This window comes from Trachinotus anak, unplaced genomic scaffold (genome assembly GCF_046630095.1).
Source record: "Trachinotus anak isolate AG129_WGS33_773 ecotype Australia unplaced genomic scaffold, CSIRO_AGI_Tana_v1 ptg000016l, whole genome shotgun sequence".
Classification (NCBI taxonomy): domain Eukaryota; kingdom Metazoa; phylum Chordata; class Actinopteri; order Carangiformes; family Carangidae; genus Trachinotus; species Trachinotus anak.
The window spans coordinates 5,519,250-5,538,354 of record NW_027273867.1 but is presented as its reverse complement, the minus strand read 5'-3'; the positions used below and the strand labels follow the sequence as shown (position 1 = coordinate 5,538,354).

At 41.4% G+C, this 19,105-nt stretch overlaps 1 protein-coding gene across 1 annotated transcript in view; it reads right to left on the bottom strand.

Moving 5' to 3' along the window:
* kcnk9 (potassium channel, subfamily K, member 9) overlaps positions 1–19,105 on the bottom strand; it is a 46,341-nt gene extending 27,236 nt beyond the window's left edge. The window contains exon 1 of the mRNA XM_071500669.1: positions 17,941–19,105. Within this exon, the coding sequence (XP_071356770.1) occupies positions 17,941–18,553 (613 nt within the window). The 5' untranslated portion in view covers positions 18,554–19,105. The remainder of the gene's footprint in view (positions 1–17,940) is intronic.

Below are 19,105 nucleotides of genomic sequence, written 5' to 3'. Positions count from 1 at the left end.
ATTTAAGGGAATAGCATGTCAGAGAGGAAAATGAGCAGAATGAGTGACTCTATGAATAAAGTGCATGAACATAACAGTGAGATGAAATGCAAATCCTTCTTGTGCCTGAGCTGCAAGGAGGAACACCCGGCAGCTTGGCAGCTGGGTACTGTGTCATGCTGACTCACAGCCTGGGGCGGCCATGGCGGATCAAAATGCAACTAGAAGCCAAGGGAAGGCATGAGAACTTGTGTTGTGGTGCCCACTTGATTCCCAGACTGCTGGGAAATATCAGGTGATGATGCTCAAAGGTGTTTAAGTACGATAATGAAAGAACACCCTAGATATCCTCACAATGTAAGATACTTAAAGGATATATTTACTTTTTTTTGTCAGCAAATCAATAAAAATAACAAATGACTTTAGACTTCTCATGAATAACTATTTGTTGTTACTTAGACTTAAAATAAAGGTGTAGTTTGACATTTGGTGGTTAATATGCTTATTTGTGTTCTTGCCAAGAGTTGGATGACAAGATCAATATCACTCTCATATCCTGTAAGTATAGAACAGGAGCCAGCAGATGATTACCTTAGCTTAGCATAAAGACTGCAGGCACAGGGATTCAGCCTGGCTCTCTCCAAAGTTAACAAATATGAACCAGCTCCCCTAAAACTAATAAATAACATTTTGACTCTTGTTCATTTCGTCTGTGCATAAACTTGTCAAATAAAATGGCAAGATGTGGATCTGGGGAGCATTGCATGATGTTGCTGAACCATAGAGAGCCAGAGTGAAACTGGAGGTTGAGGGTTTTTTACCAAAAATAAATACCCTCTTTCAGAATCCGACTGACACCTGTAATATTGCAATTACCCAGAAAACCAAGCTTCACTTAATATGTCTCGACAAGGGAAGTAAATAATAAAAATCTTAATATCGTTGTTTAATCAGTATTTCTGTTTTCAGCTGTCTTTAGTGAACACCATTTCCCATAAGCCCTAGTTGAACTTTGGGTAAATGTCACAGTTCAGAGTCCATGGGCAAGTTGAGGGGTCATAGGTAGTTCAGTTCACAAATGTCTGTAATAACAGCAGGACAGAACCAGGCCTCCAACCTGAACGACCAACAAACCTCTGATATGATACCTTTCTTTGTCTCCATGGTTACTATAATAATGGTCATGGCTTGGTTAGGAAAAGATGGTTAGTTGGGTTCAAATAAGTGCTTCCTTAACATTACACAGTCTTTGTTGTCATGGTTACAATAATAACAACATGGTTAAATTTGTGGAATGGTCATGGATAAAAAAAGCAACATCAACTGCAACTTTCACTTGGGAGTCACACGCCGTTCTCCTGTGTCATATTCCTGTGTTTTACTGACCCATCCATCCACCTGATGTTGCTCTATATACTCATTGCACTTTTCCCTTTGCTCCTGTCATAATTGCTACAGCTAGATGTCGTCTAACAACAAAACCTAACTAATGGTCAGGCTCCACCCATAGGTCATCAACCAAACGGTTTAGGCTATATGTTTTCATGTAGTGCCTCCTGTTGTTGTCATCTTGATGTTGCCAGGCAACCAACCAAGGATAACTGTATCCCTCTGCTTCCATCCACGATGCTAAGCTACGCTCACCACCTCCTGGTTTTCAGTTCTGTACTGCTAAAGGGAGTAAGAGCGGTGTCAATCTTTTTATCTCTCTGCAAATTCACGCATTGGAAATGATTCAGCTGTGGATTAACAGGTGTTTGGTGCACTAGTATTTACAACATCAGAACAGTAAATCTAAGACTGACTCAAAATAATGTGTTTTTCTTACAGTAGGAAAATTGCACTCAGTGCCAACATGGCAACATCGTTATGACAAAGTCCAACAGGGCACGAAATATGAGGCATTAGGTAACAAGCAACAGGCTTGCCAGATATCCTAAACCACTTAATTTAAAGGTAAAACTGAAGAGAAGCTCACCTAAAATTTTGTTTATAATTTCATGGATTAATGGTTAAACAAACCATTTGGGTAATAGTTTTATCATTTGCCGTTCTTTCTACACGAGTTTGGCTAACCTGGGGCTCTGTTTGTCTGATCATCCTGCTGCTCAGGTTTCTTGCCCCACATGATTTCTTAGAATGATGTTGCAGCTTTCCCAGACCCCAGCAATTAACTTCATCATCATACAATGTCATACAATGTTATTACAACCAGTAATGATGATGGCCTAACTACAAAAATAGGGCCCAAATTGTGAAACTTAAATTTTCCTTTAAAGTGAAGCCCTTAAATGTAGACTTATACTAGAGTCCTTCATATCTCTATTTGGGACAAATAAGTTTCATCTCATCTTTTTGGTTGCAATTAACAAGAATTATCCATAATTCAACATATATTCAACAGCATTTGAAGTATTAATTTAAATGTCCCACAGTTTTTGCTCATGTCAATATTTGATACAGTCATGTTAAAATCTGAGTTTAAAAATTCAACTTTGATACCATTTTGTCTTATATATAATGCAGCCCAGCATATATGTTTTAAAATCTCATGAGGGTAATTTAAAAAACATAACTGCATCAATATTGTTGGATAATTAATAAGCAGAGCATGTTGCAGTGGGTGTCCATGCTATTTTTATTTAGATGAAATACACAAATGACACAAAGCTAGGTTTAACACTAGGTTTAGTGATCCAAAGTTATTAATGTAATCTTCACAGACGTTGTGCCAGGATGGTAAAAGGTGCACTTGTTTTATTGACTGCATAATGCAAAAGTTTATTGTGCATGTTTGCAAGAGTTGGTGAAACAGGAGCTTTGAATAACATAACATTTCTTGTATTTTTACCTTTCTGGCAAAAAGAAATTTCAGAGGTTCTGAAACCAAGACATTTGAGCTGCTTAGTCATCATGATAACCCTTCGTAGATTATAGAATAATAAGACATGCTTATTATCCTTGAAGTATCTCTTAATTTTATTCATAATCCTTTAATTCCATTATAAATCCTCTCAATCCAGGTGCTCTGTTAAATTCATTCAGCACCTATTCATCCTTGACCAAATTAAAACTGAAAGCAAACTCAAATAACCTGCCCAGGCTAAATGATCACACTTGAGCCCTTAAAAGGCACTGCAGAAAATATGAACGAGAATGTTAGGTCAACAACTCTGAAACAACACATATTACACTTAAAAATCAAATGTTGTTTAGATTTCTATATTTCTAGAAACAACCACAATCCTGAAGTTCTCTTTAAGTTGATTAATTTGGTTATTAGTGGTCTCTCCACCACTCCTCTGGAACCTGATGATAAGCTGTCCAAAAAATGATTTTTGTGAAAAAGAAAAGTGGAGAATATCTGGTCCCAAATCCAACCTGATCTTTCCATTCTATCCAATGCCTGTTCTAATTCTGCCTCTTTTACCCATTTTCAACCCATTACAATTTCAATGCTAGAGAGTGCAATCTTACACATGAAGTCCTCCTCCTGCAGCCTGGATACCATCCCCACTAAGCTGCTCAAGGAGCTATTTTCCACTGTTTTTCACCCATTGCTAAAGGAATCTAATATAGAACCACTTTCCTAAGGTAACTATCGACGAATCTCTAAAATCTCTTTTTCTATCTAAGGTTCTGGAGAAAGTAATCTCATCTCATTTGATATCTTTGATGAACAACAACAGCATTTTTAACAGTTTTCGGTCTGGTTTCAGAGCATTTCAGAGACAGCACTTGTTAATAATGACCTACTGCTAGCTGCAGACAGAAATTACTGCTTAATTTAGTGTCGATCACTTTTACAACACTTAACGACATGTGTTGAAATCAAGGGCACAGCCCTTAGCTTTATTCATTCATACCTTTCAAACAGAACTTTCTCCATCACTCCCAGAAACTCTGATTCCCAAACAGCTCCATTAAGATGTGGTGTCCCTCAAGGCTCTGTTCTTGGACCCCTTCTGTTTTTATGTACATGCTGTTTCTTGTCCAGAGCTTTCAAAGTCACAATGTTTTTTACCATTTTTATGCTGATGACCCTCTGTTATACGTGACATTAAAATCATATCCAAGCAGCCATACTAATCTCTTATCTCCGATATTAAATCCTGGATGTCCCATAATTTCTTTATATTCAACAATAATAAATCATTTTGTTTGGTCCCTCTAACTCTATCAGTTCTCTACCTGTCAAATGATATTAAGCAGGCTGCAAGAAATCTAGGGGTAATTTTACATGCTAACCTCTGTTTTGAGGGTCAAGTCAAAAATGTTGTTCAGTCTTCTTCCTTTCAGCTGAATTTATTTTCAAAAATTTGCTAATTTTTTATCAATTGATGATTTGAAAAAACTTGTACATGCTTCTACCTGCATCTACTTTTGGCTTGACCAAGAGTAACACACTTTACTTAAGAATCATCTTGGGCTGCCTCCTCCATTTCCAATTAGTACAAAACGCTGCTGCTTTTCAAAACTTTTCGCTTTATGAAAGTATTTGGAAATGTTTGACAAAGGTTTTTAATTTATACTCATTTATTTGATCTCAATTATTTGATTGTTTTTACCTCCACTCTGCTCTTGTTCTTTGTTCTATATAAATGTAGTCTATCATTATTTATCAGGAATTTCTCTGTCTATCTTCTTCTCCTCTTCAACGTTCTAGTTCCATTTTCCTCTTCAATGTTTAGACAACATGGCTTTTCTCTACAAGATGCTCAAGACAGGCACCACCTGGACCTGTGCCCCCCAGCTACAAAGAGGCATTATGGTTCATCAAGCAACAGCTCGCCAACCCCACTCTCCACTCACGCTGGCCCACTCAAGCCTGGATGAGCCCACAGTGCTTGTCGCTCTACTCAGCTTCGCCTGTGCTGGAGTGGAACAGCCGGTCGCCACCACTTGAGTCCTCTAAGAAACTCTAAGGGCGAGAGGAAGCCCTTCTAGTCTGAGCATTTGAACACATTTATCTCTATGCTAGAGGCTTCTCTCTTCACACACGAGAAGACGCACAAAGTGCTGGTTACAAGCCATTGACATTGTTGTGATGGATAAAATCAGTGGCACTGTGCAGTGAAGTTGTACACACAATGATGGAGGAAAACAACAACAGTGCAGGCCAGTGAAGCAAATTTTACTCTTCAAGCTCATTTTACCTACGTCTGCGAGCTGCTTGTTCATCTCTTTGTTGTAGTCTCGTTCCTGCTGCTTATCCCAGCCTGAGGATAGTTGCTGTTTCAAGGTAGATATCTCTTCAAGATGACTGACAAGTGATGAGCCATGAATTAGACCGACTTTAGGAGCGTACAGCAAGATTTACAAATGTACGTTCTGCCTAGAGGTGAAGAGGTAGATACTGTAACTTTGAAGGTCCTAGCTGCGGGTGAGATGTGTGGCTTATCTCGGCTGCTGCGGATGAACATTTTCACATGCCATTCAGACTTCTCATCACAGTCAGGATGTAGTACCTGACTTGAATCTGGAGAGGAAATGCAGAACTCTTTTTGCAGTTCAAGCCTTAGTATGAAGGTTCAAGTAAATACCTGTTTTATTACAGTTTGGGTAATTCTTAATAGTTTTGGTCTTCATTTTTGTCACTTATGATGTTAACAGTGAAATCAGGGATGCTGTAAACGAGCAAACACTTTAGCCAGAGTACAGAATCACCTGTACAGTGATATCTCTGATATTCATGTCTTTAAATACATTTTAAACTCTGTAGTACTTATACATATTTCTGAGTTGAATTTTTGAAATGTATCCTTTTTGTTTTGGTTTCAAATCCTTTTATTCTTATTCATAATTATTCTTCATTGCACATTAGTTATTTTAGCACTTAAGAAAATGCCACCATGCACTTTTACTGCACTTATAATAAACATGTACTTGCAGATAAAGTAACTGCTCCTGAAATGTGACAATCCCTCATGTCACAGGAAAACTGTGTAGTCTCAGTCACCAAAGTCGTTGTAATTCTGTGTACCACATTTTATGGCAATCCATCCAACAGTTGTCTACATATTTCACTAAAAGTCACAAATGTCAACAAACTTGTAGATGCTAGTAGGTGCCAGAGAACAAATCGGGGGATCGCCAAAGTCAGTAGGATTCATCCTCTGCAAACCATGAATGTCTCTACAAATTTTCATGGCAACTGATTTAATGTTTATTGAGGTAATTTAGTCTGGAGCAAACGGGTGGACCAATCAGCCGACACTGTGATTCTTACAGCCATGGCTAAAGATAGTGATCAAAACCAAAGCAGCAGAGAACAAAGATACCCTGACATATAGTGTCTTTGTGCTGGTTAAGCTCCAAAAATCCTTCATTTCCCATCATGCACCTTCACAACATCTTTTGTCAGACACTATGTTGCTCCTAAATTCCCACATCTTTCAGATTCTACACCGCCGTGTTACAAAGGCTGTGTTATAAATCTGTTGTCTCCCATCCTAAACTGACATAACCCCTGATGATGTAATTGGAAAATAATTCTGATGATGTCATCATCAGAGCCACAGACAACATTATACAAGTGTCTTCACAAGCATGGGCATATATTTGGGTATGGACAGTAGCGACATGTCTCCAGCAATATATTTACCTATTTCAAATGATCTCTCCATTTTCACTCTGCTCTGTGTTACCGCTAAGATTGATGCAGCAACTATTGCCAGATTTGCATGTTTTTTGCAAAGCATTGGTTATTATGATAAAGCGTGAAAGACTGGGATATGGGGGATAATCGACAATGATCTGGCAACTCTATACTTCAAATGGTATTATGCATTGTTAACCAGCTGCAGAGTGGCAGTAGCAGCAGTGCAGTTAGTGATGAGAGATAAGGGAAGTATCTATAGTTACAATTGAAGACATCTTCAATGGACTAAACTAACATCAATGGATATTATATTTAAAACTTAATGATTAAAAGTTAAACATTGATCTTCTTTGAAAATAGTTGGAGAAATATTTACTATTTGATGCCTCCACCTCTCTTTCCATGAGTAGATCAGGCACAGCATTATTACTGCATGTGGGTCATTAAGACAACTGATTTCTTTGTCAGATATAATGTCAGATATCACTTTATTCTGAAGCAGCGGCCTAAGCAACACAGACACACAGGTGAGCTGCAGGTTCTCAGGTGAGCTCTGATGTCTTAGTGAAAGATTTTGCCATAAATTAAGGAGCTTAATGAAAAACAGTGACTTTATAATTGTATAATATAAATTGTTTGTAATATGTTTTTGATATAATTTAAAAATGAGATTGAGCAGGTGCATATGTGTGTGCACACGTGTGTCCATGTGAATGAGAAAAGAGAGCTAGAGAATGGGAAACCTATGCCCTTGCTGTGTAGTACAGTAAACTGACTTTACAGAGTAAAATCTGAAGAATGTGCCTTTAACATGAGGATAGTTTAGACATACTAGAGTCCTTTGTATCTCTTGTTTGGACTAATAATATCTCATGTCATTTGTTTTTTCAGGATAAAGCTACAGGGCCAAACTGTGCTGCACCGAGGGACCTTGTGTGCACAGTTTACCCTCTGAGCAGTGAAAACAGAGCAGCCGGCTCCAGAGAAGTGACTCCCACAGAGAGCATCAGCACCACAGGAGCACATTGCCATCGATCTGTGTGGAGACCTCCATCAAGCTCTCGGTAGGATGCTCCGGCAAAGTGAAAATAATCTACTGGCTACAAAGTGCAACTAGAGCGAACGCCTCAAATCATTTTTCAATAAGCAGCAGTCAGACAGTATATTAACAGCTCTCTTGTTTCAGGAAGAAAGGCAAATACAAATTCATCCAACATTAGTGGGAATCACAGCCGGCTGCCAAACAGCAAGGTGTCGATTTACAGCAGAGATTTGGTCTCACAAACTGAAGACAATGAAATAAAATCTCAAGTGAACAAAACAAATAAACTCTTCTGAAATACTCTATTAATCATTGATGATATTTGCTGGATATGTCCAGACGATATAACACCATAGGTGATAACGACATAGGAATATTCACTTAATCAGGAAATAGTCCTGTTTGTTGTTTAATGTCATCCTAATGCTCTACTTTTAATGTATTTCCATGCCTCTGTAAAAGCACTTTGAATTGTGTCTGAATGGTGCTATATAAATAAACTTGCTTTACCTTTAATCACTGTTAAGTCAAAATACAAAAACAATTGCAAAACACTGTTATTTAAAATTGCATTGAATTTAAATTAAAATGAACATTGCTGCATAGATTTTAAATGAATTTGAAGTGAAACAGATTTGTGCTTTTTCAGATTGTGCAAGAAATAATAATTTAGATTTTTACCTCAAACATATATAAAGTGAGATGTCCATGTGTTTTTGATTATAAAGCAGGTCTAGGTTCTATATTAATACTGTGAAAGTATCAAAGCCTCAGTCCACAGAGAAATGCACACAGCCTGTATTCAGAAACTGAGCCTTAAAACCAGCCGTCAGGACTTCTGTAACTTTGTGATGTCACAACAAATCAGGTCCCTGCTCTCAGCCATGCCCCAAGCCCCGCCCACCTGGACCCACCATCCAACCTTGCAGGATTTGGTTTCTCGCAGGAGTGTTTACCTGAAATCTGCTATGGTTTTATTTGATCACTCAGAAAACAGTCAGCCAATCAGAGGAGAGACTCAGAGCCCCACATTTCATCCGTATAAAGAACAGAGTAGAAACAACTCCGGCTGAGGCTGATGGGAACGTCATGAGTTTTACAGATTGGATTTATTAGGCAAATAAATCACTGAGCTGACAATGGCATTAGATGAAAAGTCAGAGGATCAACAAAGAATTACTATTGTGTGTAATCATTCCAATCAGCCCCATAGTTGTCTCAAGGTTTCACTCAAACTACAAATATAAACCTCATGGTGTCAGAAGCACTACAGTCAGCAGGATTCACCCTCTGGGAACCATGTGTGTCCGTACGAACTTTTGCATCGATCCATTGAAAAGCTGATGTGATATTTCAGTCTGGACCAAAGTGGTGGATCAACAGATCAGCATTGCCAACCACAGAGCCACGCTGCCAATGTGGCTTAAAAAACATAACCAGCAACTTGTTCATCTACAATTAACGTCTGTCAAACGCTGCTCACTGTGGATGTCCCAAAACCTGGTGAAATAAAACCAATGATTAGATAACACTCAAATTCAGTGAGGACAAAAATGTCTTTTTGTAATGTTGGTCAACTGATTCTTTAACCACATGGTTTGGTATAAACACCCAGAACATGTCTCAGAAACATCCACAGGGAAGCTTTGTTATGATTAGTTCTGATTTCATGAAGAGCTGGGCTTCACTTTCACAAAACAGGTTGCTGCTGAGTTTATGTTTTAATGTCTGTTATATGATGAGCTGTGTTTTACTAAGATGGCTGTTAAAGTCTTGTCAAATCAGTGAGAAACACCTCCATTGAGTTTACAATTTGCCCCTTTAATCGAAGCAGTTCTAACCAGACCATTAAAAAAAAAAACATGATACAAGCCATTAATCATTATATACACACCTGTTATGAAACTCAGTGTCATGCATCATGAATGAGCAAATCACCTGTATTTAAAATTTCAATCAATATCAATCATTTTATTAATGCTGCTTGAGAAGAGATCCTGTGTCCGTGATCTATTGGAGATTTACATAATCCATACTAAGAAATGGCAAACCCAGGGTATTACAGCCCATATGTCATCAGGAAGATTCAGATGAGTAAGCGGGCTTATTGGCCGTGCTGGTGGCTGTGCTTTTTGGTGTTCAAATGACAGGATGGATAAAGGACACCAACTCAGCTGGAGAACCATCAACAGGTTCTGTTTGGGAACGAACGAAGTCTGCTGCCTGCTGGGAAAAGCAAAGAAGATAATGACCCTCAACTATAGTGACATTGTTCATCCAGATCTCCAATCAGCTCCTGTCAGGAAGCAGTGAAGAAAGACAATCTGTGTGTTTCCCTACCCCACCTTACTCACACACACAGATATATAACACATGGCAATCACTGTCCACATTCATCACATGCAAAAAGATTTTAGATTTAAATACCCTAACGCTTATAGGCACCATATTGTTTAATTGCTTGTGTCAAACATGTTTCTAAATGATACACAATATGCTAACTATGCTAAACCAGACTACGTGGGGATGAACTGGAGGCTAAACACACCTGACAACTATTGTATGTTGTAGACTAGAGGCATAAAAATCATCCTCAACATAACAAATAGCAGTTTCAAGGAAAAAACTTGATCTGCAGTGACAGACCAACCTTTCAGTCTACCACTGTATCATTTATAAATATCATAAAAAGCCATACACTCTGTAATGGCTTTTTTTTTTTTTTTTTAATAGGTTGATTCATAATGCACTCTGTTTGAGTGGACTCTTCCTACTGGCACATAAACTGGATTTAACATGTGACCACGAGTGGAGAAATCCTGCAGAAAGACGAGCTGCGAGGGGCAGTCGCTGCGCAGCGTAATGGAAACTGTGACCAGCACAATAAGGTACAGAGACACGGCACTGACTCATCTTCACAAAGCGTTTTCATCAGAAAAGGACGGGTGATGAATTTATCCGTGAGCACAGTACCCACTTGTATAGCACTACAAAAGCAGCATGTGGCTCTACTATTATGTAAATAATCACACAGGATTTTCAAAAGTAGTGACTCATGTTAAGATGACATTTGGAATATTTATTTGGGATTTCTGAAAGTAAGTTCTTGTCTCAGTGTGGGCAGTAACATCCAGGGTTTTATGTGTCTTATATTAAAGCTGCACTAGTCAATATTCTTCTGTCAACATCAGATCAAATGACTAAATCTAATGTGACAGGAGTTGCTCATAGAGACAAACCAAACTCATTTTTAGCATTTTTTGCTCATTCAGGTCCACAAACTCAAACATCTCACAAAATAAACTAACCGATATTTTGCATCTGCATTATTTTTTATTTCTGCAAACTTTAAAACTGTAAAAATGTTACTTTTACTTGTCTCTCACATTGTTCCATGATTGTTATCATCCAGTTTTTTTTAATCAAATATAAAAAAGTAAAAAGGCTTATTGAATTGACCGTCCTAGAGATAACTTGTCAGTTAAACACAGTGTCCAGCAGTCTGGAAAGACTGTCCTGTAAAAAAACAAGCCCATAGGTCGTCTGTGCAGCTGGTTATTATGATCCATAGCTAGGTTTTTGTTGTCAGGTGACATCTAGTGGTCGTAGTAATTATGACAGGAGCAAAGGGAAAAGTGTGGTGACGTATTTTATAAAGCGACAAAGTCCACGTCAGGAGGAGGCTGGGGTGGATGGATTGATGGGTCAACAAAATATGAAAGTAGCAGTTTATGTTGTCTCTATTATCCATGACTGTTCGACAAAGTTAACCTTGTTGTTATTATTGTAACCATGACAACAATGATCATCTAATGTTGAGGAAGTACTTATTTTAACCCAAATCATGATCTTTTCCTACACCTGACCAAGCTATGACCTTCATTATAGTAACCATGGCAATGAAGGTACCTACACCACTCTTGGTACAGTCTGCATATTTATTATTGTAACCATGACAACCAAGGTCTGGTATTAGTCATATCAGACGGTTGAAAAAAAGACAACCTGTGCGGTTGTTCAGGGTGGAGGACTGGTTGGATCTGACAGTTTATCTGATTTTCTCTTTCTGCAGGTGGTGCTCTCCTCTTTTTCTGCTCATGCTAACCAAACACTGCGATGCTAATACATTACTTTCACTCAGTCATTGTTCAGTGGCATGAGGTGCTTACTGGTCTGTTTGCCATCACATTTCTCTGGTATTATCTACATTACATTTGCCTTCTCCTAAGTATGACATCATCAGTTTCATGAGCAAAGTGTCGCAAGTTCCAACTGCAACAACCCGTCTGTAAAATCTCCAATTAATTTCAAGACTCTGAACACAATTATTGTTTGTAGCGAATACATTTTTCATTAAAAAGCAATTACCTTTTGTCTGCCATTAAAATGACCTAACAGTGCTGCTCACCCTGAATAAACTTTGTTCATCTGTGTTTCATGAAGAGTGTTGCTGATGTTTCGCTGCAGCAGCAACATTTTACAGTGAGGAAAAAATACGACTGGTCTCAGTCTTCAGGTCCAGTTTCAGTCACACCACATGCTGCATATCTACTGTACCTACACATGTTGATATTTCCAGACATTTAACAGAGATGACTTTCACCTTTTAAGCTGTCTTTGGTCTCCCAGCAACACCAGCGACCCACCACGATGAGGAGGGTACGTGTGTGTACACACACTGCTGCACGCTGGAGTCGCTTTCCTCCGTCTAAGCAGTTTTGGTGAGAACGCCTCGCCACATGCTGTCATCACTAAGTGTCACATTAGTCACAGGAATAAGTGGAGTCAACTCGCAGGTCGGTATGGATGGAGGGGTGTGTGAGGGGTGAGCTTTCGACCTCATCGTGGCAGCTGAGACGGGACCCTGGAGACAGCTGCTCTGACACGTGCTAACAGTATCACAGCTGGGCTCCTGTTTCAGGCCTTTGTTTCTTGGTGCTCTTGGTGCTTATGAAGGTGTGACGAAAATGAAGATGAGCATCTGATCATGGATAACCACCAGACTTTGTTTAGTGTTATCAATAAAGCTCAGTAAGGTGAGGCCTCAGGTTATTAGACTGAATCTGCCTGCCTGACGTACATTCAAAGACATTCAAAGACATTCAAGGTACAGTCTCTACTGCTGCTGTTACTGCTGAGCTAAAGAGCCTCAGTCAGTCTTTAGGAAGGATGATATTGTGTTGCAACATCACCTCAATTAAAAATAACCTTTTTTAAAATGAATTTGACAAAACAATCTTGTCCAAACCAAAATGACATGTACAATATACAACATTTAAACAAAACCACACATTATACGTTATGTATCTGGCTAATCTAGAGGTGAAAGATCTGTAGTTTCACAGTTGGGTAGATAAGTTGTTGTGGTGTTGAGATAGATTTAAAAACAGGTAGTGTGAGCTTGTGGATTTAAGAGTCAATTTTCCATGAAATTGCTCAACAAAACCCTGAAATATTCTGGTGCACAATGATCAAACGTTCAAAGGGCTTTTTTCTTTTTAATCGATGTGTTTAAGCTTATTTACTCTGTCAGCAAAGATAACAAGATGTCTCAAGGCAGAATGGATGTGTAATTAGCATTCATCCAGATTTCTCCAATACTGTAATGATGATACAGTAGCTACATGTTTCTGATCAGTGTCTGAAAATCTGATTGTAAAAATGGTTGAAATGGGTTTTTCTCTATTTTGTGACTGTTGGTGGTTTTGTTTGAAGAAGGATCTGCAGCGTTGTGGATCTGACGCAGGATAATTTGTGTTGTCTGATGAGGCCACACAGGCAGTAGACTGTTGCTGCCAGTACTGACATTATTACTGTACTGTACTGCTATTACTACTGTACTGTACTGCTATTACTAAAGCCAGTACTGCTATTACTACTGTACTGTACTGCTATTACTACTGCCAGTACTGCAATTACTACTGTACTGTACTGCTATTACTAAAGCCAGTACTGCTATTACTACTGTACTGTACTGCTATTACTACTGCTGCCAGTACTGCTACTTTTACTACTACTGCTATTCCTGACATTTTCAATACAGCTACAACTACTACTACTACCACTGCTACTACAGCTACTATAGTGCTACTGCCAAGACTGATACTTCTACTACTTCTATTACTATTACTTCTGCTAGTAATACTACTATCACTGTTTTTACTTCAACTGCTACTATTACTATTACTACTACTGCCAGTACTGCAGCTTCTGCTATTCCAACTGCCGCTACTTCCAATAATATATTGTATATACTACTGTGGTTAGTACAACATCAGTACTATAAAAGCCACTGGTAGCTGTATTTCTGCTCTGACATCTGTACTGATGCAAACACTAATATCACCACTGCAGCTGCTGAGACTTTGAACAGTCCCTCAACAGTCACATCACTCTTTCTTTGACTTTCTGTGACTTGGTTTACATTTGCATATGTTTGACTTCAGACTGATATACATTAGATTTACGTATCTTTAACCTTAACTTTTACATTTTCACTGTATTATTCTCTTGCTTCAACTAATCTTTTATGAAAGTAAGAACAATGATAGCAGGATGAGTGAACACAGCGCAGGGAGACGAGGCAGGGGAAAGAGGAGATGCTGCTCACATGAAGCCAACACATCTGCATCCACACACACAGTAATACTCTATGTATGGGCGACAAAGATCCAACATAAACTGTCTCACTGAGGTTTCCACTACAGGCTTCAGCCCACCTCTAAATAAACTCTCCAAGGCTTTAAAACACTACCAGAGGGATGAACACTTGTGTTACAAAAGATATTCCCCAATCTGCTGACGATGATGATGATGATGATGATGGTGAGGATGAGAGCACTGTCACTCCAACAGCACCTGTAAGTGCTGAGCAGGGTTAAGATCTGGTGATTGCAAGGGCTGCAGCAGATGATTCAACACATTTTCACCTTTAATTTGTCGCCCGTCTGTGACACTGTGTGTCTTCATCCATCTCCAGTGCATAATAACGATGAAGAGTAAAGCACAGCTCTCAGCCTCATAATGACTGAATGATAAATGTGTATGAGCGAATGTTTGTCTGTGCACGTGCACATGAGGCTGGACTGTGTCGTTAGGTTTCTCCTGCAGTGTTTGGTCTCTCTCGTGATTTACTGTTGTGAACGTACACATCCGCCTGCGAGCGAGTGGCCCCACATATCTTAACCGACATCTTTGTATCTTATTTTTACCGTCCCAGATGATGACACTAAATTTAATGAGTTTCCACAAACAGCTCACAGTTGACACAGTCCAAATAGTTTCCTTATCTCTGCAGTTTCATTTCACACAAAGCTACTTTCACTTCTTTCACTTTTAGGGGCCCGAAATAATTAAGTGAAAATCCACTGATACAGAGAAGAAGTATGAATCTAGTTTCATTATTTCTAAGGGGGAAATTTCCCTCTGAGGAGTTAACAGGTGCGAGCGCGAGGTGACAGAGCTCAGACTGTCAGCTTGAGCGGGGCCGTCCAACCATGGAGTGAACTCAGCAAATCAAAGCTGCGCTGCCTCAAGCCCTGAGAGCTGAGTCAAACGCTGCCTGTGAATAATTCTGAGATCTGGGTTTAAGAGCGTCAGGTGAAGCGTATGAAGTCCGGATACTCAGACAAACCACAAAGATATAAAACCAATATCAAAATGTCAAATCCCATCTTTTCCAAGCCTGAAATATCACTGACTAACTTATCATGCCCCCTGAAACAGTGGTTCTCAAAGTAGGGCCCAGGGACCCACAGGGGTCCTTCAGGAGGTTCCTGGGGGTCCTCATTAGAAGGGGACATAATTCATTTTCACTGTAATTGCATCCACATGTGACACAATGACCGAATGTGTGACTGTTTTGGTCGTAGGTCTCAAATGCTCTTTGTAATAAAACATCTAAAAGCAAAAATCTTCTCAGATGGGGGCCCGTGGTCTCATTTGTGTCAGGTAAGAGTCCTTGATGTGAAAATGTTTGCGAACCACTAAAATATGAGCAGACAACCACCCACTGTTTCATTAATGAAGGCACTGCTTTTATTTTAGAATTCTTGGTCCTTTTTTGTATAAAAAATGTTCAGTTTTATGGGAAGTTCCCTCTTGTTTTTCAATAAACTAAACTAAAGACACACAGCAGCCCTTTGCTCTAATAAGCAGCGTTGACCATTTCATAAACGAGGGACAACTTTTACAAACCCAACAAAAAGACCAAATCCAGCAGAACATTAGTCCATCTCCCAATATCTCCCAACATTTCCCCTCTCGGCCTCAAGCTCATTATTTCTTACTGAAGACCTAAATCTTTCACAGTGGGTCAGAAATATAAACTCTGATTTCTGGGTGACCTCCTGAAACAGCAGGGCTCTGCAGCTTTCAGCAAGTGTAACTCAAACAGGAGTAATTAGAGGATTTGTTGGAGAGTGTTTCAGCTGCAGATGACTGCACATTTGTTGCTCTGTTGTGGACTTTTACAACTCCACAGCTGTGTATTTGCGGGGTTGCATCTAAATAAACTACAGCCTCGAACAATGAAATTCTTATTGCTGTCTGCTCCAGACACATAAGCAGATTTATCTCATCACTGTCACGATGACACAGACCCTCTGTCCTCTCCAGCTTGAATCTAAACAGCTGAGCGCTGAGTCGCCTTTCTATTCCCCGGAGCCTCCGTTAAAACCAGGAGTCAGATAAAGGGTCGCTGCTGGAACATTTGACAGTGAAAAGTCAGAGTGCGTCCTGCGCTGCTGTCACCGCCGCCGAGGGTGTGATAACAGCTGAAGACCGGGTCCGGTTCCCCACGCAGGCCACGCAGGCCACGCAGGCCGCTGCAGTAAATGGAAGCCACTTCACAGAGCATGAATATTACAATGGCTCTCGTCGCCGTAGCCTGGAAACAACAGCGGGTCCACCTCCACTGCGCCGTAACAGCCGTCCCTGTCCAGTGTTGCCCGGCAAACTGGAGGACAGGCCCGGTGCATTAGCCCCCCCACCCCCAACCCACCCACCCCCCCGGCTAACGGTCCTCATCTGGAACAACAGCGTCTGACTTCCATCACGGAGAAAAGCGCGCTGTGTCTGTGCGGCCTCTAACTCTGACTGAAAGGCTCAATTCATTTCAACTTGGCATTTCAAACTGGCGTTTCTCTTCTTTTTGTTTTTTTTTTGTTTTTTTGTTTTTTTCCTTTTTTCCCTGCAGTAGAATTAATTCAATTAACTTCCAAATGAATTCAGCAAAAGCTTCATTCAGCGTCGCGGTGATTAAAATGCAGAAGGGACGCGTTTTGATTGTGGAGCGTAAACAAAGAGGAAGTCAGTTAACCCCCCCCCACCACCACCTCCTCCTTCACAGCTTGAAATAAATCTATGTGACGCAAACGCATCATCGCGTGAACCCAGATGTAATGAACGCTTCCTTTCAGGAGCAAACCCTGAAGTATAAATGCATGAAGGAAAAGTGGATCGACTGGTGCCAACAGGCTTTTAATCTTTTTTTAATATTGCCTGTCACTAGTTGTAGTAAAGGGGGCCTTCACGGGGGACCACACCATGGGGAACTAACACGAAATGTGTAGTAGATCAGTAGAAGTGACGTCAGGTTTGGTCGTGCCTGCGGCTGAAGTCTGAGGAGCTGTCCTCTCAGCACCACAACACTGCCGCTGCCGCTGCTGCCGCTGCCGCTCCACACAGCCTCCGTCCCGTCCCCCCCCCCCCCCCCCCCCCCCCCCCGCACAACCGCTACAACCTCTCAGCTGCAGCCCGGTGACGCCACAAGTTGAATCACGGTGAAAGCTGCACCCGGGCCGCGCCACCCGCTGTACGTCACTCCTCCGTCTCACAGAGGTGCTTTTACACAAGTGCACACATCCAGATGTTCTCGTGTTTGACACAAAGCTCCGTCCTCGCAGTCTGACCCCCCCCCCCCCCCCCCCCACGGACCACAGAGAGACAGAGAGACAGAGAGAGAGAGAGAGAGAGAGAGAGAGAGAGAGACAGAGAGAGAGAGAGAGAGAGAGAGAGAGAGAGACAGAGAGAGAGAGAGAGACAGAGAGAGAGAGAGAGAGCTGCAACGTGTTGCTTAAAAACTTTATCTATAGAGCCGTGGCTCAGTGTAAATGTTGGGGGTGGGGTCGCTGGTGTGTGGCTGCTCTGAATGTGAACATGTGCCCACGAAGCCTTTTTACTGCCTTACAATGTCACTGCGCTCTTGATAAACCTTGTCCTGTTGCGCAACAGTGATCAGACCCTGAGAGGCACCTGTAATGATGATGGAGGCTCTGTTACCCTGCTGTTACACGCGTTAATGGAGACTGACACTTACCTATGGTGGTTATAACTGTGATGGCAAAGTAAAATGACCCTGCAAATTTCCACTGCACCCCGGCTCTGTGGGGCTCTGCCTCCATGATGATGGTCTCCAGTTTGCGGTAATCATCCTCGCTGATGTTATATTTCCCCTGGAGACGCTTCTCCTCGGCTTCCAGCTGCTCTTTTTCCCGCATCTCGAAGTCGGACTCCAGGGCGTCAAAGACGGCGGCCCCGACGAGCAGGTATGTAAACGTGCAAATGATCAGGGACAAGGTCCGCACGTTTTGCCGCTTCATGGCCAACAGGAACCGGCGACCGAGGGGCTCATGTCCCCTCGGATTCCCCGGGAAGGCGCAGCAAGCGTGGGGGAAGCCGTGTGGGCAGCGCCTGGAGGCGGAGGCGCAGAAAGGTGCGCTCCGGTGACGGTGGCCGCGGTGGACGCCGGAGTCGGAGCAGCGGTGGAAGTCCCCCGCCTTGTGGTGATCCCGGTGACAGACCCCCAGATCCTGCTCCTGGTTCGCGGAGAGACACAAGAGACTGCTAGATCGCCTGGACCAGGAGCCTTGCAGCCGAGAGACCCTGCGCAAGACCTGCCCAAACCAAGTCCTCCCGGTGCGCAGTGCCATCAACAAGCTGCTCCCAAGATCGCCTGTTGGTCTCTGTTCTCCTCAAGTGAACTGCTCTGATCTGAATAAACGCTTCCAACCAAATAAACGATGCTTTCCTTTCTTTCCTTTGATGCCCCACTCTCACTTTGTCTGTGATGTGAATCACAATGTCCTAAAACTGAGCATCTTTCCACATGTCTCTAAGTTTCAGCTAAACACCAACCTGTTCATTGTAACCTCGTCAGCATTCCGGCTATTTTTAGCAGCCATTCTCCACACTGAGACAAGAAGACATCAGTTTACTGTCCGTGAAATCCTCACATCTTCCTCGCAAACAGCGGCCATCCTCATCACAAATGTGCTGAGTCGTCGATAAGACGGGAGAGTCACAGAGTAACGGAGAGGAAGTTCGGAACTGTTACTCACACGATGCGCACATCATGGCACCGAACAGATTCACAGGCTTGTCCCCGCTCTCAGCTGCTTTACTCCTGGATCAGATCACTTGTTAGAAGAGCAACAATATTCCAAGCACGCAACAAACCCTCGTCGACAACAGGTTCCATCACA